At 40.2% G+C, this 25932-nt stretch overlaps 1 protein-coding gene and 1 non-coding gene across 3 annotated transcripts in view; one reads left to right on the forward strand and one right to left on the reverse strand.

Annotated features, from left to right (window-relative positions):
* DYM (dymeclin) overlaps positions 1 to 25932 on the forward strand; it is a 340760-nt gene that overhangs the window by 151044 nt on the left and 163784 nt on the right. Inside the window, exon 14 of one of the 2 annotated variants that reach the window (XM_049781531.1) lies at positions 16318 to 16482. The exons of the other annotated variant lie outside the window; for it this stretch is intronic. Coding sequence (XP_049637488.1) covers positions 16318 to 16482 — 165 coding nt within the window. The remainder of the gene's footprint in view (positions 1 to 16317; positions 16483 to 25932) is intronic. 2 annotated transcript variants of the gene reach the window in all.
* LOC126021327 (U2 spliceosomal RNA) lies at positions 12622 to 12812 on the reverse strand. Its single transcript, XR_007499874.1, has one exon. It is a non-coding gene; the product is annotated as a U2 spliceosomal RNA (small nuclear RNA).

A 25932-nucleotide genomic window follows, 5' to 3' on the forward strand; every position in this document is an offset into this window, starting at 1 on the left:
TTTATCTCACACTTCTGCAGTGGGATTCTTTTAAGATTTAACAAAAATACGAAAGACTTAGAAACTGTTGTGTAAGTTCTTATTGGCAGTGATTTATAGATCTTTGCTCACTGCTAAGGAAGGAAGTAATTTTATGTTTATGGTTATGACTCCGAATCCCTGCCCAGCCTAAAGTGATTGTCGGTGTCATGTAAATGCATAGAAACTCCATAAACAAGAAAATGTGTGGATCACTGAGTATGGAACATCAACTCCTGTCAGTTCACTTCTGGTGAAGCCATTCATGCTGTTTTTTTCTCACGCCAGGCAGCATGCTAGTTGCTACAGAAGGAAACAAAACTGAAAGGGATAAAAAGAAAATCCCAAACCAAAAATTCTGCCTTGGCCCTTTAAAAATCGTAGTTGAAGGGGGAGTTTGAAAGATCTTTTTTCAGTGCATATTGGCAGGAAGCACCCAGCAGAATGGGAGCCAAGCAGGGAAGCCCTGAGCTGTACTTTCAGAGGTGCAGGTGCATGGGAAGCCCCCTAAGGAGGTCAAATCAAGAATGCAGAGGTGGAGTTTTGGAATTTTCAAGGGGATGTGGAGCTGTACAGCACATCTCTAGATACATCCATAGGTACAGAGACCAGTGATTGAATGCACACAGGACCGGCCTTTCTCCCCTAGAAAAGGTATCCTGGTGTGTCTGTCTGTTACCATGGCAGCCAGGCTGATCCTTGAGTTCAGTGTTGAGAACATGGAGCTGGTGTGACCAAATCTGGCTTTTCAGCCCCACCCACCCACGCCATGAGCTTCCATTTCCCCTGACCACATTCCTCCCGCCGACAGCACCCGTCATCCTTGCCCGCCAGCTCACAGATTCAGCCTATGTCACCACACCCAGGTGGGTGAAAAAGCAAGGGAGTGTGCCTGTTTTCCTGGGTATCCATGACCACATTCCAAAAAATGGCCCTGGCGTGGTCTTCCCATGATGGAGTGAGTGCTGGACCATCTCAACCTGTGACGATTCCTTCTCATCTTTTAGTGGTCTCCACAGATTTCACACCATGATTAAATAGTTTTTAGCTCAGATTCTCCCCCCCCAGTTCTTCTGTAGAAAGGGGGTGACACTTAAGTCATCAGTTTCAGCAGAATTGATCTTTTTCCCACCTCTACAGATTATTTAACTTCTCTGATCTAATCCTTGAGGCATGCATGTTGAAGAGTCATGGCTTAGCATTTAGGTTTCTTCAGAGGAATTTTGTAATGACTATAAAGCTGTGCTTTTATTTATTTTTGCCTTAGTATTCGTTAATTCTAACAATTTTGGATGTGAGCAAGCTCACTGATGGTCTTCAAGTGTGCCAAACGTTCTATTCCCTACCAATTTATTTGTGATCCAGTCTTTCCATCAAATTCTTAGCTCCATATTAATCATTCAGTGTAGACAGGTATGTATGGAATGGGGAATGCTTTTGAGTCCAACACATTGTTGTCATTAATGTGTTCCTCCCCAAACTCGATTTTAAAAAAAGAAAGAAAAAGAAAGTCTTTATTTCTTCACATGATGTCTAAAAGTGAGTTTATGGTTTTCCCTTTGGTAGGTCTTTGGTAGCTATTTCTGAAATGGAATGTGCACTGGGTCCTTCCATCAACTCCACCCGCACTGGAACCAATTTGGCGTCAGTGGGAGTCAGCCTTTTAATGTGTGCTCTGTCAATCCAGCACTTCCTTTGGCACAGGGAGGAACATGATGGCATACTGAGATGCTGCTTTTAAAATAGAAATTGCAAACAAATTCGATCAAGAAACCCTCCACCCCAATCACTATGAAATTCCCATCAATGTTTTTTTCCTCTTAACTTGAAGTTCATGAAAGGAAAATGTCAGGAAGGAACCTGGAGTGGCCCTTTGCTTTTGTGGATTCTCAGCTCCTGCCTGTTAAATCGTAGGGAGAACAGACTGCACCATGCTATGAACATGCTGAACCACAGCCTGAGCCCTACAGCAGGGCTGAGTGGTTGCCGGGAGCCAAGCCAGCACCATGCTGAGGCAGGGCCATGGCGGGCATTTGCAGGGGGAAATCTCAGCCATAAAGAGCCATGGCAACTGCCTTTTCAAATAGCTATGTCACCAAATGGCAGGATGCCTTATATATAAATATATACATGCCAGGTAGAATGGACTAGTGACAATAAATCATTGTCTAGCCTCACTGGTAAACAAAGATTACAACAGAATTTTAAAAACAGGGCAGTGATACTCTTTGAGGAACATCACTTTATCTGCTTTGTCTGTCTTAACAGTTGAAGGTGTAAAATCTTTAATGCCAGGGTACATATGACTCTGATTCTTGGTAAAATGTAAAAACATTTTCAACTGCTTTTTCTCCTTTTCTTTGGTGGCATAAGAAAATCAGTGTCTTGGGGCCGGTGAGGTGGCGTGAGAGGTAAGGTGTTTGCCTTGCAAGCGCTAGCCAAGGAAGGACGGTTCGATCCCCCAGCGTCCCATTTGGTCCCCCAAGCCAGGAGCAATTTCTGAGCACTTAGCCAGGAGTAACCCCTGAGCATCAAACGGGTGTGCCCCCCCCCCAAAAAAAAGGAAATCAGTGTCTTTAACCACTTTGCTTTTTATAAAAAGGAACGTGCACTATTTAAGTTGTGAGTCAAAGGCAAGTTGAAATTCTCAAAATTATTACTGCAAATAAAATGCGTCCCTAAACAATAATATGGTTAACTCTATTGTTGTTTTTAATTTTATAATTTATTGTAAAAGCAGTTCAGAATCAAGAAAAATAATTTGACAAAAGATGAAATTTCTCTGTGAAGTATGTAGCTATCTTCTATGCTTTAAAATGTTTACATTTTTAAAATTCTTATGATTTTTATATTCCACACTATGCCTGGGAGATCATTGAGCACATGCTCTGTATTTGGGAGGCCCAGAGTTAGATCTCTGGTACTACATGGTCCCCTGAGCACTGCTTGGGAACCCTGAATACAGAGACAGGCTCAAGAAATCAATCAGAAAATAGGAGCAGGGAGATAGTTTAGGGATTTGACCACCTGCCTTATATGCACCCTGCCCTGTTCAGTTCTTGCACTACATGTTTTTTTGGCACCACCAAATGTGGCTCTGGACTTCCCCCTTCCCCAGCCCCTTTACCTCTGACTCTCTGCTTAGTGTGCCTGATAGACAGGGCCCAGCAGCATTTCATACTCAAACTCATACTCCGGCCAAGTATTGGAGGGATTCTCAGCTTCTATCCATCCTCTCAGCATTGTCTGGAGACCCCCTGGCCAAGCACCGCCTCCCAAAAGTAGTTAGTCATGTAGTTCAAGAGAAAGTGTGTTTTTTAGATCCCCTGCCACCCTCCCTCCACCCTGCGTCCCCTTCCCTCCATCCCTCCCTGGGCCCTCAACCCACCTATCCCTCCCTCCATCCACCCTACCTTCCACCTACAGAAAAGAAAAAAAAAGTGTTTTGGAATATTTCTAAACATGCAGAGAATTTAATTATCAGTTATCAATGATACTAGATACAACATTTTAGTGTCTTAGTGTTTATTTTCCTTCCTCCCTCCCTCCCTCCCCCCTCTCTCCCTGTCTTCCTCCCTCTCTCCCTCCCTTCCTTCTTTCCTCCCTCCCTCCTCCCCTCCCTCCTTCCCTCCTCCCCTCCCTCTTCCCCTCCCTCCCTCTCTCCCTCCTCCCCTCCCTCTTCCCCTTCCTCCCTCTCTCCCTCCTCCCCTCCCTCTTCCCCTCCCTCCCTCTCTCCCTCCTCTCCTCCCCTCCCCTCCTCCCTTCCCTCCCCTCCTCATTCCTCCCCTCCCTCTCTCCCTTCCTCCCTCCCTCCCTCCCTCTTCCCTCCCTCCCTCCCTCCCTTCCTTCCTTCCTTCCTTCCTTCCTTCCTTCCTTCCTTCCTTCCTTCCTTCCTTCCTTCCTTCCTTCCTTCCTTCCTTCCTTCCTTCCTTCCTTCCTTCCTCCCTCCCTCCCTCCCTCCCTCCCTCCCTCCCTCCCTCCCTGCCACTTAAATAATAATAACGTTGTGCTGGGACTCAAACCCAGAGCCTCCCAGAGCATGGCTATGGTTGGTCGCTTGAGCCACACCCCAGCCAGTCAAGGTCTGTCTTTTCTTTTCTTTTTTCTTTTCTTTCTTTCTTTCAATTGCAATAAGCAAATCATAGTAAAAAAAACAAAATTTATAATCATTATATTTGTGATAGTAGGTAAAGAAGTACTTAATAATTATTATAACCTTAAATAGTTTATCATTCTGGCAGTAGAATATTTAGTTCCTTCTGGGTAGTCCTGAACTGTTACTTTCCATCTTTTCCTGGGTCTGGGGACTTTCTGCTACTCAATCAGGCTAGATATTCCCAGGATCTTGTTGCTAGAAGTAGACTCAGCTCCACGAAAAATGGGTTTTTGGTGCCAGAGATTTATGCTTCATGGATTGCTTCTATGCTGTTGTGTAGTTTCCTTCCATTTGTTTCAGATTTTCCTTGCTTGCTTTCTTGGATATCCACAGGTATCTATATTGTTTTGACAATTTTATACTTTTTAAAATTGTGGGTGGTAAGCCATTTTACAAACTTCTGGTTTGCAAAAAGTTTCCTTGGAAACTTAATGATATTTTAATGTAAGTAAATGAGCTAATGCGTGTGGAACTTAAAGAGACTTAATTCATGACTGGGTATTTTTGGAGAGTGGGGGTGTGGGGCACAGAACCCAGCTATACTCAGGGCTTACTCCCTTACTTACTGTGCTCATGGATTACTCCTGGCAGTGCTTGGGGACCATATGGGGTGTCAGAGAATCAAACATGGTTTGGCCTATTTAAATAAGCTTCATGCTTCTGTCAGGTCTCAAGGATGCTTTCTAATGATTGGTAAATTTGAAATGTTCTTAGCAGAAAAGACTGCTGGTCATGTGTGACTTTCATCTTGCTAGATCCAGTGTGCAGTTGCTGTCTTTACCCTCTTCTTTGTGTTTGACCTTCTGACTGTGTGTGACGTCTACACTGCTTTTTCTTGGCTTCTTCATCTTCTGTCTTTGAGGGGTGGGAAGTCATGATGCTTTTGCCTGCCTCTTTCTAATTGGAAGTGAAATGAATATCTGTTGGACATTGGCCTTTCTAAAAGCCAGTCCTTCCCCATCTTCCCTTATGATGCTTTCGCTGGTGGTCTCAGCTATGCCTGGGGACTCCCAAAATTGTATATTGAGATGGTACCTATTCTTGACTGTGGAGACACTTTATCTCATTTGATATTTGATGATTTTATTTCAGGTTTCTGAGAGTCACCTCAAACTTAAAATGTCGAAAATGTAATGCTTGCCTTTTCCTATTCCTCCCAGGTGCTCTTTTGCTCCCCACCTCAGTGAGTGATGTCACCTTTGATGCAAGCCAGAACCCTGGGCGTCATTTCTGACACTCCCTTTCTCGAGCTTCCCATGTCCAATACCTTACCAGGCAGGGCTTGTCACTGGCACTCAAGTCCACCTACTTCTTGCCTTTTTCCTAGCACCTTACTTCACTATTGTAGTAACCTAATGCCTGTTACTGACCTTTTAGTCTGCAATCAGATTGATAGTTTCAGAATACAGATCTCACTTTCTCATTCTTCTGTTTGAAACATTTCACATGTGCCCATTGCAAAGGAAGACGAATGTCTGAGTCCTGAGCCCAGTTCATCTATTTGTTTCTCTCCAGCATAACTTCTGCTTCACAGCATGTCTATTTTATGAGTTAACAGTATGCACACTTGGTTCATTTACTAGTTGTGACAGTCATATTATTAGATACATTGATTTCAAAGAGCTCTGAGCAGGGCCAGTGAGGGATTCAGTAGTCAAGTACTTGCTTTGCATTCAATTCTAGCACCTCAAAAAACAAACCAAAATGCTCCTAATAGATAGAAGGCAGGGGCCAGGGTGAGAGTACAGTAGGTGTTTACATGTTACTCCTGGCTCTTCACTCAGGAATTACTTCTAGTGGGCTCAGGGGACCATAGGGATGCAGGGAATTGATTTCAGGTTATCCATGCATAAGGCAAATGCCCTACCTACTGTTTTATCACTCCAGCCCTTAAATGTTTTAAATGTTTATAAAAATCATATCACTGTGGGTCATAGAGATAGAATAGCAAGTAATATGCTTGTCTTGTATACTACTGATTCAGGTTTGATCCCTGGCAACCCAGAGGGTTCCTTGAGTCCCGATAGCAGCAAACCCTGGGTACTGCCTGGTGTGGGGCCTCTCCAAAGTCATAGCAAGGAATCTTTTTTCACTTAGCCTAATCTCTTCTTCTGTTCTTTATGATAAAAAATCTTAAACATTTGAATCTGATTAATCTGTAATTTTGCTTGATTTGCTGTGTAAGATAAATTTCTAGTTAAAAAATGTTGCTCAGGGCCTGGAGAGATAGCACAGCGGTGTTTGCCTTGCAAGCAGCCGATCCAGGACCAAAGGTGGTTGGTTCGAATCCTGGTGTCCCATATGATCCCCCGTGCCTGCCAGGAGCTATTTCTGAGCAGACAGCCAGGAGTAACTCCTGAGTACTGCCGGGTGTGACCCAAAAACCAAAAAAAAAAAAAAAAAGTTGCTCATTTCTCCAAAGACAGATGAAAACTACTTCTCCTTTCCAGAGTATAAATGTAATCTTTAGCACATTTTAGATTCTATTTCAAAGTATAAATGCATTCCTTAGCATGTGTTAGATCCTGTTTGGGGCATTCCAAGTTATTCTCTAGATTCATTTGTCTATCCTTTCTTTTGGATCATTCATTTTAATTACTACAAGTCTTACTTAAATAGTATGATATTAAGTCCCTACTAATTGCTTGTTTTCAGTTTTTGTGATTTTTTAATTTTATTATTATTATTGTTTTTGGTTTTTGGGTCACACCCGGCAGTGCTCAGGGGTTACTCCTGGCTCTATGCTCAGAAATAGCTCCTGGCAGGCTCGGGGAACCATATGGGATGCCAAAATTTGAACCACCGACTTTCTGCATGCAAGGCAAACACGTTACCTCCATGCTTTCTCTCCAGCACCCTGCTTTTGTGATTTTTTTAAAACCTGTTCTTTGCATATAAACTCAAGGCAGAAGGAAACTGAATGAACTTCAAGGAACCTATGGCAATTTTGTAATTTTTTATTTTATTTCATTTTTTTGGGGGCCAAACCCAGTGTTGTTCAGGTGTTACTCTTGGCTCTGCACTTAGGAATCAGCCCTGGTGGGCGCAGAGCCATATGGGATGTTGGGAACCGAACCTGGATTGGCTACAGGCAATGCAAGTGCCTTACCTACTGTACTATTGCTCCAGCTCTGAAAGTCTTGAAATTTTATATAAAATTTTGTGTGGGTAAGATTTGGTGTGTTTCTCTGTAAGGAGCCCATATCTTTTTGTTTGTTTGGGGGCCACATCTAGCAGATTTCAGAGCTTACTCCTGAAATGAAGGATCACTCATGGCAGGGCTAGGGGGGACCAGATGGGACCTGACATCAAACCTGGGCTGGTCACATGCAAGGCAAGCAACCCTACCTGCTGTACTATCACTCCACGACCAGGAGTTCATATCGTTCATTGACTTTTCTAATGGACAATTAAAATTTTTATTTAAAAAATGTAGGCACCATCCTAAGAGTTAAAATGTCATAATCAAATATTCCCACTGGATTTTTTTTATATGTAGAAAATAGTGGGGGCTGGGCGGTGGCGCTAGAGGTAAGGTACCTGCCTTGCCTGCGCTAGCCTTGGATGGACAGCGGTTCGATACCCCGGTTTCCCATACGGTCCCCCAAGCCAGGAGCGACTTCTGACCGTATAGCCAGGAGTAACCCCTGAGCGTCACCGGGTGTGGCCCAAAATCCAAAAAAAAAAAAATAGTGGTACTCTTATGGTATTTGTGGTATTATCTTTTTATCCATAAACAAACATACTGTGTGTCTGTTTTACACATATGTCCTAAATCTTATTAATTTCTTGATAGTCTCTTAATTTAATTTTTTGATATTCTCTACCAGTGGATATGCTAGAGAACCTTTTCTTCAGAAAGAAAGAAAAATGAGATTGTGAAAGGCCCCACAGGATTTTCTAGGTAATCTGTAAAGTTTAACCCACTCCTGTTAATCTCGTGTTTTTACACATATACGCATATATAAAATTGCATTGAAAACCTGAATAATAAGACAGAAAGACGGTGCTATGAAAATATTACAGTTTAATAGTCAACGTGTACTATAAAGTATATGATTAGAAAGCCTGTCTCTGGATCTTTTTGAGACATTATTAGTCCTTTGCTTGTAACTTTGAGGATCTTAAATGTTTTAGGAGAGAAAATTTTCATAATTTGGTATAAAGGAAACATCTCAAATAACAGCTCAGAACTATACGTTGCATAATCTTGGACATTTTCATAAAATAAGAAGGCAATAAAGTGACTTTTTTTGAAAGCGCAACACAAGTAACTGATTGTTTTTTATGGGATGGCTCCAGACTGCATTTGTTCCCTTCCCACGCTCTAGTTTTTCTGAGGTCCTAAAGCTTTAAGCATGGAACTCAAAACAACATTAAGAGCTCCAGACTAGAATTTAATCATCTGAAAGTTGATATTATTCAGTTTTCCCAAAAGGCTAGTTCTGTTTTCTTTATATTTTAGATTAAATTAATTTGTTTTAAAATATGTTTGATTTTAAAAAAAAACCATTGTGGGGTCACACTTGGTGGTGTTGATTATATGTATATGTCTGTGGTGGGGTCAAGGGATCAAATGCAGACAAATCACCACTTGAGCTACATTCCGGTTCCTAAAGTAAATTTTCTTTTTCTTTTCTTTTCTTTTAGTTTTTGTTTTTGTGTCACAGGGGTTTGTTTTTGTGCTCAGGGGTTACTCAAGGCTCTGCATTCAGAAGTCACTCCTGGCAGGCTCGGGAGACTATATGGGATGCTGGGATTTGGACCACCATACATCCTGGGTTGGCTGTGTGCAAAGGCTCTTCACTGTGCTATCTCTCCGTCCCCTAAATTTCATGTTTTAATATTTAGTTCAATAACCTTTTTTCTTGAGATTGCAGATTTGCAAAAATGGTATGAAGATTTTCTTTTGTCTTCTACTCAGGACCCATGAATGTTACTCTTTTACCAACCTGTTTCATGCTCTCTGATTTCTGGTGGTGTCTCAATAAATTTAGAGACATGTTCTACCTGCAGCACTAATATCTTTGATATTTTTTTCTTCCCTTTTTATTTTAACTCGTTTTTTTGAGGGGGGATCACACCCAGTGACACTCAGGGGTTATTCTTGGCTATATGCTCAGAAATCACTCCTGTCTTGGGGGACCATATCTGACGCCGTGGGATTGAACCTTGGTCCGTCCTAGGCTAGCGTGCCTTACTGCTTGCGCCACCACTCTGGCCCCACTCTCTTTCCCTTTTCCTTTTTTTTTCTTTCCTTATCTGGGGGCCACACCCAGTGGTGTTCAGAACTTAATCTTGATTCTCCTCTCAGGGATCATTCCTGATGATGCTGGATATCAAACACAGGCCAGCCATGTTCAAGGCAGGCAAGCGCCTTCCCGCTGTCCTGCCTCTCCAAATCCTTCTCTGTGTATTTTTAATAGCAGGAACATGTACCAAAATCAGGAAGATGAACACTAAGAGAATAAGAGTTTAATGGCTAGGCCTTTAAGACTTTTTATTTGGGGCCAGAGCAGTGGCGCAAGGGGTAAGGTGTCTGGCATCCCATATGGTCCCCCAAGCCAGGAGTGATTTCTGAGCACATAGCAAGGAGTAACCCCCGAGTGTCACTGGGTGTGGCCCAAAAATTAAAAAAAAAGTTTTGTTTTTTATTTAATTTGCCCACTGGTTTCACTTTTAGGGGAACAAAAGCCTTCTTACTCCTCATCTGGGACCTAATCCCAGAGGATTTCCTTACTCATCTTCTTTATCTGGAACAGGCCATCAACCACTCCTAGTCTAGAAAGCCTTTCAAATGAGAATAATACTAAACAGGATTCCCTCATCCCCCTTTTTCGGAAGACTGCTTCTCAATTTGGATTCCTCTCATAATCACATAATCCATAAGGATTAGGTTTAAACTTTATAATGTTGTGATCATATCAGAGAGCACACAATGCCTGCTAGATTGTTTGAAGTGGTAGCGAGTCGCCATTTTAAGGAACACAAGTTTTAAATTTTCTTGTGGTTTTGTTTTCTTCTGGTGAATTGAATTATTGATTAAACTGGGTATTTCTTAGAGTCAGTTTAAAAAAAAATCTTAATTATGGGGCTGGAGCAATAGCACAGTGGTAGGGCCTTGCACTCAGCTGACCTAGGATGGTTCTGGGTTCAATCATGGGCATCGCATGAGGTCTCTCAAGCCAGGAGCAATTTCTGAGCGCATAACCCTGAGCATCACTGGGTATTGCCCAAAAAAGCAAAAAACAAACAAAAAAACCCCTCACTTAATTATCAGGTAGCTTCAAAATTTTAGCTTTGTCTATTCAGGTTTTTTGTTTAAGCACCAGTAGAGGTGTTTTTTTTTTTTCTTCTTAATATAGACACTCAAGCATTATCTATGATGTAATGTTTCATAACATAAAGCCAACATTAACTTTTTTGAGGGGGTATAGCCATTGATGCTCAAGTGTTATTTCTGATTCTACTCTCAGAAATTAGTCCTGGAAGGCTTGAGGGGCCACTTAAGATGTTGGGAATTGATCCCAAGTTGGCTATATCCAAGGCAAATGTCCTACCCACTGCTCTATTGCTCCATTCCCAATCTTTCTATTTGTTAATGAGTATTCTATGGATTTTTAATCGACACCATGGAAACTGGGGACAGAAGAAATGAAAACCAGAAAGGTCATGAATGGGAAGTTTTTAAAAACCAAAGCCACATAAAGTCAGTATTTCTGAACTGACTGATGATTGGCACAGGACTCTAGTGCTTTTTCCCCAAGAAGGCCTGCCTTAGACCCAGTTCTATTCAGTGCATTTATCAGTGATTTTCTTAGATTAAATCTTGAAAGGTAATCTCAGCTGTGTAAAACATAAAGTCAGAAAGAGTCCACATTAAAAATTATCTTGATATGCTAGAATGAAGCAGAGCTCTGTAAGATGACATTCCTTTTTAAGCTCTAAATATAGAGGACTGGAAGCTTTTGCCCTGGAGTGCATGACATTGGTCTCAGTTTAAGGGGAATAACTGCTAGAAATTCAAGGTAATCTTATGCTCATCAAAAAGGTTGATACTGTAATGCCATTCATGAAAGGAAATGGTAATTTTATCAATGTTCTGAGAATATTTAAAGATTAGTATATGTCTGGAAAAAGTCAGCCAAGATGTCGCTCTTTTGTCGCAGCAAGATTTTAATCAGATGCCATTCAACTATTTTTCCAAGAATGATTAGAGGGAATTCTTTCATTAGGGCTGACTCTGAAGTACTATAGAAAATGCAAGTCATATTTTTAGTCCATTTTTATATCTGTATCTTCTAAAACATGTTATTAACTTTATGTGTAACACATGCTTTGAAAATAATATCATAATTAAAATCTTACTCAGTAACAAAACCAGTAGATGCTCATAAGGATTAGTTAATGACAACTTAATGTAATTAAAAGTTAATTTTCTATGCCTTGATTTATACTTAAGCACTACTATTGATTAACCTGACTTCAAAACTAGTAATTTCAAAGCATAGGGTTGACTGATTTTTTTTTAATTCAATCTTTACCATTATTGTAATTGCTATGAAAATGAAAATATTAAGCTGGACTTATGGTCAAATTATAATTAAAGAATATATTAATTAAAATCTAGGACTTTTTAATTTTTGTATATTTTCTTTGAAAATATGAATATTTTTTTACACAATTTGACTTATCAGGTATCTGTTAATCATCAGTTAATGGAAATTATTTATTTCCATTTAACTTCTATTAATCAATAAAAAGTTAAAGATTTCTAAAACAAAGAGCTAGATTTAATAGTATTAACTCCATTGATAAGATTTTGGACCATTTATTTATACAGCCTGAAAAGTTTATACATATATGTTTCACAGATATGAAAATTATCTTAAAGACCTATTATTACTGTGATCATTTTGGCACAGTTTATTGACATCTGAATCATAAAAATGTGCTCAGATTTTCTCTCTACCTTTCTAGCTACCATATAGTATCCCTTATTTATTAATATTTATAGTTTAAGTGAATTATGGTTTAGATAACGTGGTTACAATAGTATTAACATTCATGGTATTGATGTGCAAAGTGTCTTCCCCACCAGTGTGCCCAAGCCTTTTATTACTGTCCTTATGTCACGTCCACTAGTGTTCTTTACCCCCAATATCCCCCACACCCCAACTCAACACTTGCAAGCTTTTTTTTTTCTTTTTTTTCTTTCAAACCCTGTACTTCCTTTTCCTTCCCAGCTCCTAACCCAGCAGTATAAGAACAGCTCTTTCAAGAAATGGCGCAAAAAGCAGAGTGCAGTATAAGAAATAAGTGAAAAACCCAAGTAGCAGTCAAGTAATACATACTACCAAGCAAAGTGGAAACGCAGAAAGAATTACAGTTCTAACAAACATACAGCTAAGATCAAATCTTTCCTTTAACAAGTTTGTTTCCCCGAGGAGGGGTGCACCGTTCCCAGAGGTACTGCAATACCAGGTCGATGCGCGGAGTGGATGGAGCAAGCTCCTCTTCCGACTCCCAGCTTCAAAAATCCATTTAATATATTGTCCTCAGATAGAGGACATATCAGATATTAAACTGATAAGAACAGATACTACACTTGATCTTAGCCAAAAGGCCGAGAAGCAATAATACTTGCAAACTTTAAAGCATTGGGATTTTCTATTTGACTATTTTTTCACTCTAGTTTGTCTCACACAAATTTTTTGAGACAACATATTTTTTTTTTTCATTTGTGAGACACCTTTTTTTTAAATCCCTGTGTTCGGAGGTCACTCTGGCTCTTTGCTCAAGGAATCACTGCTGGTAGGTTTTGGGGGCCATATGTGGTACAGAAATTGAACCTGGTTGGCTGCATGCAAGATAAGCATCCGACCCACTGTACTATTGCTCCAGCCCTCACACAAATACTTAAAGATTCTACTTTTGAGATTTGGGGACACACCTAGCATTGCTTGGCAGCTACTTCTGCCTCACAGTTCTTAAGCTCTATTCATAGAATTGATGTTGAACTGGGAGTCAACCATGAACAAGGGAAGCCCCAAACCTGGAGTACTATCTCTCTGACCCTTGCTAAGTTCCGCAACCCCTTTCTTCACCTCAATCATTCATAAACTAACATCTATTGACATTGCACTATGGTAGCATCTAATAGTGAAATTATTCAAAATTATACTCATTTATTTGCCAAAAAAAAACAACAAAAACCCAAACTATCCTTCCTTTATTTTTCCTGTCTCTGAAAACACACTTGATTTAGTTCCTAAATGAAAAGAAAAGAGAAACCACAAGTCAGGGAATTGCTCTTCCACTGACACCATCCTCCACTCCAATCAGTAATCAAGTCCTATTGATGTTGCCTCTGCAATGTGATTTGACTCTGTTGTGGTTCTGCTTTAAGCCACCAGCAATGCATGTCAAAACTAGAGCAATAGCTTCTTACTGGTGCCTGTTTTTCCACACTTGCCTATGTCTGGTTTTATCTGTCAACTCTTGCTTTTCTCCAATTTTATCTTTGCCTTGTAACTTGTCATCTTAAAAATATGTCAAGTCTGGCTAGAGAGAGAGTACAGGAGTAAGGTAGTTGCCTTGCTTAGCTGATCCACGTTCAGTCCCTATCATCAGCCTATCATGCCCTGAGTACCACGGGTAGTGACCCCTGAGTATAGAGCAACGAGTCAGCCCTGAGGCCCACCACTTGTGAACCCACCCATTAGTCTCCTGTTCAGTTGATGCTTTAGTTTTCCATGAAGGGCCAGTGATTTAATGTAACTTCTTCCCGAGTTTCATGAGGTAAGGCCTCAGAAACTGTTTTACCTTTCACATTAGTCTCATATTCTAATCACTCAAACTGGACTTTCTTTGACGATGAACAGACCTTATATTTCTCTGCTTTAGGATATTTCTTTTGATTGCTATAAGCACTTCTCTGCCTCTGTACATTGTTAAACATTGGTCATTAATTTTTAATGAAACATTAAAATAGCAGAAAGGCCAAATAGTAAGTACAAAAGGTACACCATGAAAAGCCATGTTCTACCATTCATATTTTCCATGTTTATCTGGGTCAGAGTTTTTATTGACTCTTAGATATATGATTTATTCATGAACTCTTAGCAGTTTTAATTTTTTTTAAATCTTCTAGCCATTGATCAATGTGAAATGTCTTTTTTAAGAGTGTCACTTCACAAATTTTGAATGATATGAAGTTTGTGTGTGTATATACACATAAATATTCACACGTCCATATGCAATATATTCTCTCTCTCTTTTTTTTTTTTTTTTTTGGTTTTTGGGCCACACCCAGTGATGCTTAGGGGTTACTCCTGGCTATGTGCTCAGAAATCGCTCCTGGCCTGGGGGACCTATGGGACGATGGGGGATCAAACCCAGGTCCGTCTTGGGTCAGCCACATACAAGGCAAACACCTTACAGCTGCACCACTGCTTCAGCCCCTATGCAATATATATTCTCTATCTTGGTATCTTCTTTATTATGATAGAATTTTTTTTGTTTGTTTGTTTGTTTGTTTTTTGGGTCACAACCGACAGTGCTCAGGAGTTACTCCTGGCTCAGAAATCACTCTTGACAGGCTCGGGGGACCATATGGGATGCCGGGATTTGAACCAGTTACCTTCTGCATGAAAGGCAAATGCCTTACCTCCATGCTATCTTTCTGGCCCCGACACCACTTTTTTTCTACCAAATTAATCTAAATGTTTAAATAGTACCACCATATTACTTTGAGGCTTTCCTGTGTCAATATCTTTTCCCTTTTTCCACTTTTCAATCGAGAGAGAGAGAGAGAGAGAGAGAGAGAGAGAGAGAGAGAGAGAGAGAGAGAGAGAGTGTGTGTGTGTGTGTGTGTGTGTGTGTGTGTGTGGTGTGTTGGGGATTGAACCAGGGCCTTAAATATGCTGTGTACAAGCTTAACCATGGGGCTGTATCCCTGGACTCTGAAAAGATTTGTTTATGGGTTTTTTATTTGATTCATTTATGTTAGTGTTCATTTTTGGTATTGTACATTCTGTGAGTCTTAAAAATATATAATCACATATTTCCATTACTATGTTATCATTTAGAGTCATTCCACTGCTCTAAAATTTTACCCTTCATCTCTTCTTAGAAACGATCTTTTAATTGCCTTCCTGGTTTTGCCTTTCCAGGACTGTTGTGTAATGGGGTCAGACTGTAGGTAACCTTTGAGATTGGCTTCTTATTTCCAGGGTCATATATGTTGGTTTTTCATGCCTGTTCATGGCATGTTATTGCCTGGTTGCACCCCAGTTTACTTGCTTGTTTACCTAATGAAGAACACTTTGATTGGCTGGAGAGATAGCATAGTGGCAGGGTGTTTGCCTTATACACAGCAGACCCAGAACAGACAGTGATTTGAATTCTGGCATCCCATATGGTCCCCTGAGCCAACCAGGAACGATTTCTGAGCACAGAGCCAGGAGTAACTGCTGAGCGCCACTGGGTGTGATCTCCCCAGATGCCCCCCACCCAAAAAAAAAAAACCCTTTGATCTCTTTTGACTTCTTGCAGTTATAGGGACATGCGGAGCTTCTTTAAGCATCCATATGCAAATTATTGTGATAAAAATTTTCAACTCAATTTGGGATTTTGATATTAAGGACTTTGATTACATATTTTAAGAACATGTTTCATTTGTAAGAAAACAGAGATTGTCTTCCAAAATGCCTGCACTGTGCCTTCCCTCCAGCGATGGAGGAGCCTCACTCCTGTTGCCCCGAATCCTCACTTGCATTTGGTGGTGTCAGTGCTCTGAACTTTGGCCATTCTCACAGGTGGACCTACCTCACTGTTACCAAAACTTGACATTTCCTCAATGAGTCAGTTATATGAAGCACCTTTTCATGTGCTTATGTGCCATTTGTTTATCTTGAATGACATGTCCATTTAGTTCTTTCGCTCATTTTAAAATCAAGTTCATTTGCCTTTATATATATATATATATGTATAAATCTTTATGCTCTAATTGTTGGTTATTGTTTTTCTTGGGCACCATCTAGTGCAAATACATCAAAAAGCTTTGCGGACATGACGAATGATTTGTCTTCTTCAAAGGAAAACTCCTCTGTGTTTTTTCTCCTTTTACCTTTGTCTTTCAGTTATACCTGCCGCCACTTGCGGAGATATGTTTATGTGTTGGACAAACTGTATTTCCCCCACTCTCACTGTTCTACGCTTCAGCATTGCTTCTCGACCCTCAGTGACAATGGAGAGGAACTCTTGTCTTTAACTTGCTCTCACATTCTCAGATCCTATGCTTCCAGGTTATTAACCTCTGCTGTCCATTTACTGCATGCTGCATGCCGTGTATGACCATTAGTTGCATGCTTTAATGGGAGGGACACATCCATTAATTGGGTAAAGAGGAAGTTTAGATTGGAAATGGTTCTCTACAAGGAAGGACTAGAATTTGTTTCTTTATAAAGGCCCCCTTAATTTTGCTTCATGAGAAACACTTTCAGCCACTGAACAGTGTCAGACACTGTTGTCATGTAAGCTTGTCAGAAGGCTCTCTTGTATTTTGCATCCTATGAAAATCCCTCTGACTCGAGATGTATAATAGGAGGGAGTGCTCTGTGTGCTTTGTGTGTGAACTAGACTCCAGAGTCACTCATAATTACATGTGAGTTTTGAGTTCTCTGTCTTGCTCTGCAAGTCCACCTGAGTGCTGTCTCGGAGGCTTCACCCATGTTTTGATAGAAGCACATTCAACCGAGCAGATTTGATCTTCCAAGACGATAGAAATTATCCATTGGCGTCGAGTGGTTCTTACTCATTTTATTTACATAGGGTAGTTACTAAACCAGCAAGATGCAGTGTGTCATGAATGGATGTAGATTAAACATACTGATGGTGGGAGTAGAAAGAAAGAGACAAGCCACCATGCTCAAGTCTCAGAGAAAGTCAGTGCCTGCTGTCCCATGTGTATTACTCACCAAGGCAGATGGGCACCAGTGCAGGACTGCTGGGTGTCAGCTTGCATTTTCTCTAAGAGATCACTTTGACCAAAGCTGTATGTATTCTTAGCAGAAAGTTTTGCTTTTTTCTTGTTACTTGTTTGTTTTGAGTAGCACTTGGTCTTGCTCAACGATTAACTCCTGGCTCTGCACTCAGGCAGAGCCCATAGGACCATATGGGGTGCTAGGTATCAAACCCAGGTCAGCCATATGCAAGGCAGATGTTCTACCGACTCCCACTATAAATTGCTCTGGCCCCAGCCAGTTATGTTTGAAGGCAGTGTCTTCACTATGTCACTAGAGAAATAAAAGGAAATCTATGACTATCTTCTAGATATAATGCAAATATTTAGAATTATCATTTAGAAGGTTCAGAAGTAGAGGTTCAGAGGAGTGAGACCCTAGATTCAAGTCTTGGTTCTCTCAAAGCGAAAGATCACTTTTAGAATTAAAATAGAGTGTTTGGGTCAATTAACATAAACTAAGCTAAGCAGTAGTGTAAGTGAAAGGACCTTGATTATTAGGATTGGAAGACAGTGCAGCTCCTCAGGTGAGAGGGCCTCACCAGCACCTCACTGTGGTGCCGGTTAGACAACTGAGAGTCTATGGGGCTCAAGGGAGAGATAAGCAAGTGAAAACAACAGACTCAATGTTTCCATGAAACAGAAGAAAATTTCAAACTAAAACCAATGACTTTTAGTGATTATCAGGTAAGTGAATACTCTAAGAAGCCGGAGATAGAACTTGTACACTTGCTAGAAATAGAGAAATTATCTCTTACCCTCAGTACTAATTTTTTTGCTGGTGGGGTGTGGGCACATCCACTGGTATTACTCCTGCTCTGCACTCAGGCATAACTCCTGGTGGTTCTTGGACCAGATGGGATACTGGGGATAAAACCAGGGTTGGCCACATGAAAGGCAAGCCACCCTACTTGCTATACTTTGTCTCTGGCCCATGACTTAATCTTCTATTTTCCCAGTATGATCTGTATTTATCAGCTCACCACCAATTAGAAAACTTAGTAACTAGAATTGGATATAATATTCCATTTGTACTTTATCATTTGCTCTTATTTGGTATCACTAGGCATTATTATCTTGGTATTAGTAAAACAAAACTAACATCCTATCTGCTGTGTTCTAGCCCCCACATTTGAACATTTTAATTTATTGCAGTTATTATATGAGATAAATTATTTTGCCTAGATTTTTGTGGTCAGTTTTAAATTCTTTAAGTGCATTTTTAGGTTTTAGGATGGAGAGCTGAATAAAGTTAATGAAAACATATAAAAAAGAAAACACCTACATTTCTTTATTTCTGAATGACTATATGTACAGCCCTGGTATCAAATACTGGCTGCAAGTACAGTTTCAGTTGGGCCCAAGATAAGAGCAACTCAAGGTGAAGTTCAGTATTGAGGTGACATTATTTATTTTGATTCAGGCTCAAGTGCATTGCTGTCTGGTGCTACCAAACAGAAAAAGAACACAGGCCATGTTCAAAACTTATTTTGTTATTGTTATTATTATTACTATTATTATTATTTGGTTTTTGGGCCATACCCAGTGATACTCAGGGGTTACTCCTGGCTATGTGCTGAGAAATTGCTCCTGACTTGGACCATATGGGACTCCTGGGGATTGAACCGTGGTATGTCCTAGTTCAATCGCGTGCAAAGCCTTAATACTTTGCCACCACTCCGGCCCCTATTATTATTATTTTGTAATACTGATGGAAGACATCAGCTTTTCTAAAAGTTTTCTTCTAAAACTTCTAAAAGTTCTCTTCTAAAAATTAAGCCTATTAACAGTGTAGTCCTGGGCTTCTGAACTTTGGCAATCCATTGTGCTCTTTGTGAAGCAGTTGACAATTATGAACCACTCCGAAAGATTAAAAATAGAGTATTTGGCCTCTAACCATCAAAATTCAGAGTATTCAAATCCCTGATTGAGTTATGTTTCCTGGCTACTGTGACTGAAGAATGCCCCATTACCGGTCAGTTGATTGGGCATTTCTGTCCCGTAGACTTTTCAGACTTAGAGGCCTGCTGTCTTTCCCTGTCCCTCTTCCACTGTGTGACTCCCAATCAGGGAGTTCAGGAGGGCTCCCCAACAGGGCAGGTAGGACTTTCAGGCTCACAGGAGGGTAGGCAGTTCGTAGTATCCATCCAAACTTACTCCCAGGGCTCTCCAGCCTGCTTCTGGAGACTGGAAGTCTAACGGGGCTCTGTTTAATAAAATAGTATCTTGGGGCCAGAGAGGTGACGCTAGAGGTAAGGTGTCTGCCTTTCAAGCACTAGCCAAGGAAAGACCATGGTTCGATCCCCTGGTGTCCCATATGGTCCCCCCAAGCCAGGGGCGATTTCTGAGCGCTTAGCCAGAAGTAACCCCTGAGCATCAAATGGGTGTGGCCCAAAAAAACAATAAATAAATAAATAAATAAATAAATAAATAAATAAATAAATAAATAAATAAAATAAAATAGTCTCTTGAGGGGCTGGAGGGATAGCCCAGCGGAAGGCGGTTTGCCTTGCATGAGGCTGACCCAGGATGTACCTGGGATAGATCCCTGGTGTCCCATATGATTTCCTAAGCCAGGAGCGATTTCTGAGTGCATAGCCAGGAGTAGCCCCTGAGGGTCACCAGGTGTTGGACCCCCCCAATAAAAAAGAAGTCTCTGGGATACATCAAAAAGAACAAGAACAGCCAGAACTGGTTCAGATGCAAGGCAAAAGGGACTGTCATTCACTGCTGGTGAGATCATAGTCTTTTGGGAAAACAATATGAACAATTCCTCAAAAAAAAACCCCATATAATCAGCAATACCACACCTGGGAATATACCTAGGGGCCCCAAAACACATGACACAAAAGCCATTTGTACTCCTATATTCATTTCAGCACTCTTCAAAATAGCCAGCATCTGTAAACAATCCAAGTGCCTGAGAACAGATGAGTAGATAAAGAAACTGTCACGTCTACACAGTGGAATACTATGCAGCTGTTAGGAAAAAATGAGGTCATGAAATTTGCTTATACATTGATGGATATGGAGGGTATTATGCTAAATGAAATGAGTCAGAGAGGGAGGGATAGACATAGAATGACCATAGAATAATCACATTCATTTGTGGGATATATATGTATATGGAGATACATGTATGTATACACACACACACACACACACACACATATATATATGTATATGGAGCATACCATATGGTCCAGCATACCATATGGTCCTCCCAGCCAGGAGCGATTTTTGAGCTTATAACAAGAAGTAAGCCTTTAGTATCACCTGGTGTGCTCCCGCAAAAAAAAAACCCCAAAAAACAAAATTATAGTAATAATACCCAAAGACAATAGAAATAAGGGTAAGGAGGACTGTTCACTGGTAGGAATCTTGTCACAAATAGTGGGAAGTACAGTTAGAGCAGAAAGGGACCACTATGACATTGATACTTGTGAATGATCCCTCTGGACAAAAACTGGATGCTGAGAGGAGGTAAAGTGATATGCATGATACCCCTTCAGTAACAATTGCAAAAAAAAAAAAAAAAAGAGGGAAAAAAAGAGTAGAAGAAAAGTATCTGTCATAGAAGGAGGGAGAGGAGGAAGAGAGAGAGGAGGAGATAGAGGAGAAGAATCAGCCATAGAAGCAGGCAGGAGAGGAGGGGGTACCTAAACTTGTAGGGCTTTGAAGATTAAGAATTTTTTTTTACCCACTTCAGAATTTATTTTATTTAATTTATTTAATTTATTTTTTTAATTTTGGGTCACACCCGGCAGCGCTCAGGGGTTACTCCTGGCTCGAGGCTCAGAAATTGCTTCTGGCAGGCTCGGGGGACCATATGGGATGCTGGGGAGCGAGAGAAGAAAGAGGATGATCATAAGAATATCTACCAGGGCCTGGAGAGATAGCACAGCGGCGTTTGCCTTGCAAGCAGCCGATCCAAGACCAAAGGTGGTTGGTTCGAATCCCAGTGTCCCATATGGTCCCCCATGCCTGCCAGGAGCTATTTCTGAGCAGACAGCCAGGAGTCACCCCTGAGCACCACTCGGTGTGGTCCAAAAACCAAAAAAAAAAAAAAAAAAAAAAAACCAAAAAAACAAAAGAATATCTACCATAGAAGCAAGCCACAGGGAAGACTAGGGGAAGGGCAAAAGCAAAACGGAGGAGGGAAATATGCACTGCTGAAAGGAAGGGTATTGAATACTATAGAACTGAAACTCAATAATGAACAACTTTGTACTCATGCTGATTAAAAATAAATTTTAAAAATGCCTGGGTTAGAAGGGGGCACATACAGTTTTGGGGATCACAGAGAAGTCTTCCATGCCACTGGGACTTCCTGTTCTGTGTCATTGAATAAGCAGCTCTTTCCTCAGCTATGACTTGGGTCCGCTGGATGTCAGATTGCTTGAGGAGTTCAAGGTGAAGAAAGAAACTCTCTGGGAAAAGTCTCGCTTTGTTAGGTAAACATAAAATTGCTAATTTGTGAAAAGAGATTTCTTCTGATAGAAGGATCTAACGTGATCTGAAACAAATATGATTTGAAGGTTGGGCATGTGACCCAGTGATCAAAATGCTTGTGCTTGGCTTGTATGAAGCGCGCGCGTGCGCACACACACACACACACACACACACACACACACACACACACACACACACACGACTTGGGCAATTTCAATTCTTTTTCTTCTTTTTTATCTTTGCTTTCCTTCCTCTGCCCCAAGTTAACATGTGTTTGATGTTTCCTTCTGCTTGCAAAACACAGTATACTGTCATTTTACTAGATGGCAAGGAATTACAAGGATTGATGGGCTCAGAGAGATCTGTTTAATCCAGTTCTATAAGTGATCACAGAATATGGTTCCCATAGTTCCAGATTAGAGTTATTTTATAGATTTATTTTTACTTTTTAATGGGATGGGTTTTCTGTAATTCTTGACATGCATAATATTAAATAATATCTATACCTAAACTTGTAGGGCTTTGAAGATTAAGAATGTTTTTATTACCCACTTCAGAATTTATTTTATTTATTTTTTTGATTTTGGATCACACCTGGCAGTGCTCAGGGGTTATTCCTGGCTCCAGGCTCAGAAATTGCTCCTGGCAGGCACAGGGGACCATATGGGACACCGGGATTCGAACTGATGACCTCCTGCATGAAAGGCAAACACCTTACCTCCATGCTATCTCTCCGGCCCAGATTTATTTTTACTTTTTAATGGGATGGGTTTTCTGTAATTCTTGACATGCATAATATTAAATAATATCTATACCTAAACTAGGGCTTTGAAGATTAAGAATGTTTTTTTTACCCACTTCAGAATTTATTTTATTTATTTTTTTGATTTTGGGTCACACCTGGCAGCGCTCAGGGGTTACTCCTGGCTCGAAGCTCAGAAATCACTCCTGAAAGACTCGGAGGACCATATGGGATGCCAGGATTCAAACCAATGAACTTCTGCATGAAAGGCAAATGCCTTACCTATGCTATCTCTCCAGCCCCCACTTCAGAATTTTTTAAAATTGGGTCCCCCAAGCCAAGCCAGGAGTGATTCCTGTGCACCACTGAGGATGTCCAAAAAAAAAAAAAAAAAAGAAGGAAAAAACATCATGTACATCTGTTCATCTGTTTTTATTTCTCTGCATTGAAAGAGTAGCATCTTCTTAAATCTAACACATTGTAGTTATGAGCTTCCTTGAAAGAAGATTTTTGTTTTCATTACTGCAATGTACTTGTTATGGTATATGCCATTTACTAAATCTGTAGTATCTAACTATTTGAAGCTATAATAATAATTTTTGTGCATAAGATACTGTCTGAATAATTCTGTTGTGGCTATATGCCTTATTGATTTCTCTGCCACTTTTGTGGCATGAAATGAAATGTATTATCCTACTTAAACCATTATGGTTTCCTTTTGAATTACATATTCACTACTTGATCCTGTCATAAAGCTTATTCCATTTTCTATAATGAGCTGTTCATCTTAAGATTTACTGTGTTAGTTTCCAATGTTGTATTAATTTAAGGCAGAACAGGTACAGTTAGTTCAGAAAAATAGGGAAAAAGAATAGTAAGTAGTTAATTTAAAAAAAAAATTGCTCGGGAGGTTGTGCTCTCTCTCCTCTTCAGTCTTTTTCTCTCCCCGCTCTTCCTTTCTCTCTTTCTCTCCCTCCACCTTTAATTTTCTAATGTGTACCATCTGATAGGATACTTACTTAGGTAAACAGCGGATACATCATTTCAATAGAAATGAATGATTTGTGTATTGCCATGAACTTCTGACAGACTTGTCCAATCTAATAGTTACTGCTGTTTCAGAGATGACTTGGCCACGGCAGCAGTAAGAAGCAGTCAATCCTATTACAACATTCTCATGTCTTCAAAGAACATTCAAGATAGCACTGTCAGATAAGGAAATATTGTAGCTATTGGTGTCTGGTTATAGTTTCCATGTACGTGTAATAGAATACCTGGCAAAGGAAGGGTTCTTTATTCTTAAATATGTGATTGCATCACTCTTTTCTCTCAGTTGCTTATTTTGCATATTCTCGACTTTTCCAATTTACATGGGATATCATGACCATCAAAGCAGTATCAACATGCTTTCAAAGATGCCTCATAAAAATACAAAACTAGCATCTTCTTTGGTGGCTAGAGCTAAGCGGAAGCAACTCAGAGGAAAAAAGTAAAATGAGTCTACATTCAATTTGCCTTTGAAATTTAAACACCACACAAGATAATCTTTTGAAAATGGAGTAGTTCTAAGCTTTTACCCCCTCTCCCCATGTTTCCTTTTGGCAGAAATAAATCGTAGAGTCTAGTGACTATACTAATAACAGAATGAAGCTTTAGAAATAACAGATAGGTAAAAATACATCCTGCATATGTTTAAAATTCAATCTGGTTTCCTTTTTAATTCAAAGCTATTTTCGAGAAGCAAAATCATTTATTATAATTAAATTGCAGTGCTTGGAGATGTCTTTTCCATTTATCACATTTTTAGTTTGATTTTGGTTTTGTTTTGGGCCACACCTGGTGATGCTCAAGGACCTCTCTGAGCTTTGTGTATGGGGTTTTGTTTGGGTGGGTTTTGGGGAACTATGTGGTATTGTGGTTTTAACCTCGGCCTCCTACTTGCAAAACGCATGTGCAGTTCATTGAGTCATTTCTCTGTGCCTTGGGTTATTATAAGAATATCGTGATGGCCTGGAGTGATAATATAGCAGGTGCTTGCCTTTCATGCGATTGGCCCAAGTTTGATCCCTGGCATCCTGTGTGACCCAGGAGTAATTCTCGAGCTCAGAGCCAGGAGTAACTCCTGAGCACTGCTGGGTATGGCCCAGCCCGCCCCATTTCAAAATATTGTGAGAGTTATTGAAGACCAATAGAAACATTAAAATTCTTCTCAAAATAAACATTATACCAAATCTCCCCTGGTGATCTATACTAAACTGCCAAATCAATCAATTGACCAAACAGAAGATAAAATCTTAATCTGAAAAACAACAACAACAACAACAAAAAAAACAGAATTTATTCTTTTCATGTGAATTTGGCCATGTGGAAACAAAATGAGTGATATCATCGGAGGAAAGAATAGTATGAACTTCAGATTTGAGCCAACTAATAGAATCCCCTTACCCATCAAGTTCCCCAAGTACAGATTTCATTGATAAAGGAGGTATCCCAGCCTTAATAGATGCAGCCATAGGGGAATAGGAGTAGCTAGACTTGATGAATATTCAAAGCAATGCAGTGAACATTTCTCATGCAGTTTGCAGAGGCAACAAAATCCCCCGACTTGGATGCTCGTCCCCTGGGGCTGCCATTTGCAGGGAATTTCATGTACATATTCAGACATGCAGACTTGCATAACTGCTTATTACAGAAATATTCTTGGTTACTAAATGTCTAACAGACTTAAACATACAAGGTTTCCCGTATATGGAAGAAATGTGATTCCACCCACTCTCCCTGCCTTGGCACGTCATCAGACCAGCCCGTACATTTATTTGACTTCCAGAATTTAAAATAGGCAGTGATGTAAATCAGAAGGTAATGTTCCACCTTCTGGCACCCAGTAAACTAAATCATCGTGCTTGTGATGAGAAAGGTAAATCCTTTTCAATTTGGCCTGAGAGTGGGAGTGGCATCTGTTCTAATCCTGTCGCTCTAAGTGAGATTGACAACAAAATGATTTATTTCTGTGTTACAAAAGACGAGGAAGCAGAGAAGAATCTAGAGAAGCTAAATCATTTGGCAAAGATCACACAAGTTATGAAAGTTGGATCAGTCCAACTTGCTCTCCCTGCTGCTCTGATGACTTTTATCTTTTTAATTTTTGGTTTTGGGGCCACACTTAGTGGTGCTCAGAGGTTACTCAGGCTCTGCACTGAGCAATTATTCCTATTGGTGCTTCAGGAACCATATGGGCTACTGAAGATTGAATGTGGGTAGGCTATATGCTATGCAAACACCCTACCCTGTGTCCTATGTCTCCTGTCTCTGGACAGTTTTATCTTATTGAATGTCTTAGCATAACAAAAGTGTTAACACTTTTACAATTAAATTGTTACCAAATTCTTCTCAATCAATAGCCCTTTTTTTCCTTTGAGATTTTGACATTTCCTTTTCATTCTGTTATAATTTATGGTAAATCTCTATAGATTTGAGCTAGAAGGGATGGCTGAAAAGTTACTACTTTTCTAAGACTTTTTTCCTATGAACATTTTTTAT

The sequence above is a fragment of the Suncus etruscus genome, chromosome 10 (genome assembly GCF_024139225.1).
Source record: "Suncus etruscus isolate mSunEtr1 chromosome 10, mSunEtr1.pri.cur, whole genome shotgun sequence".
Lineage (NCBI taxonomy): Eukaryota > Metazoa > Chordata > Mammalia > Eulipotyphla > Soricidae > Suncus > Suncus etruscus.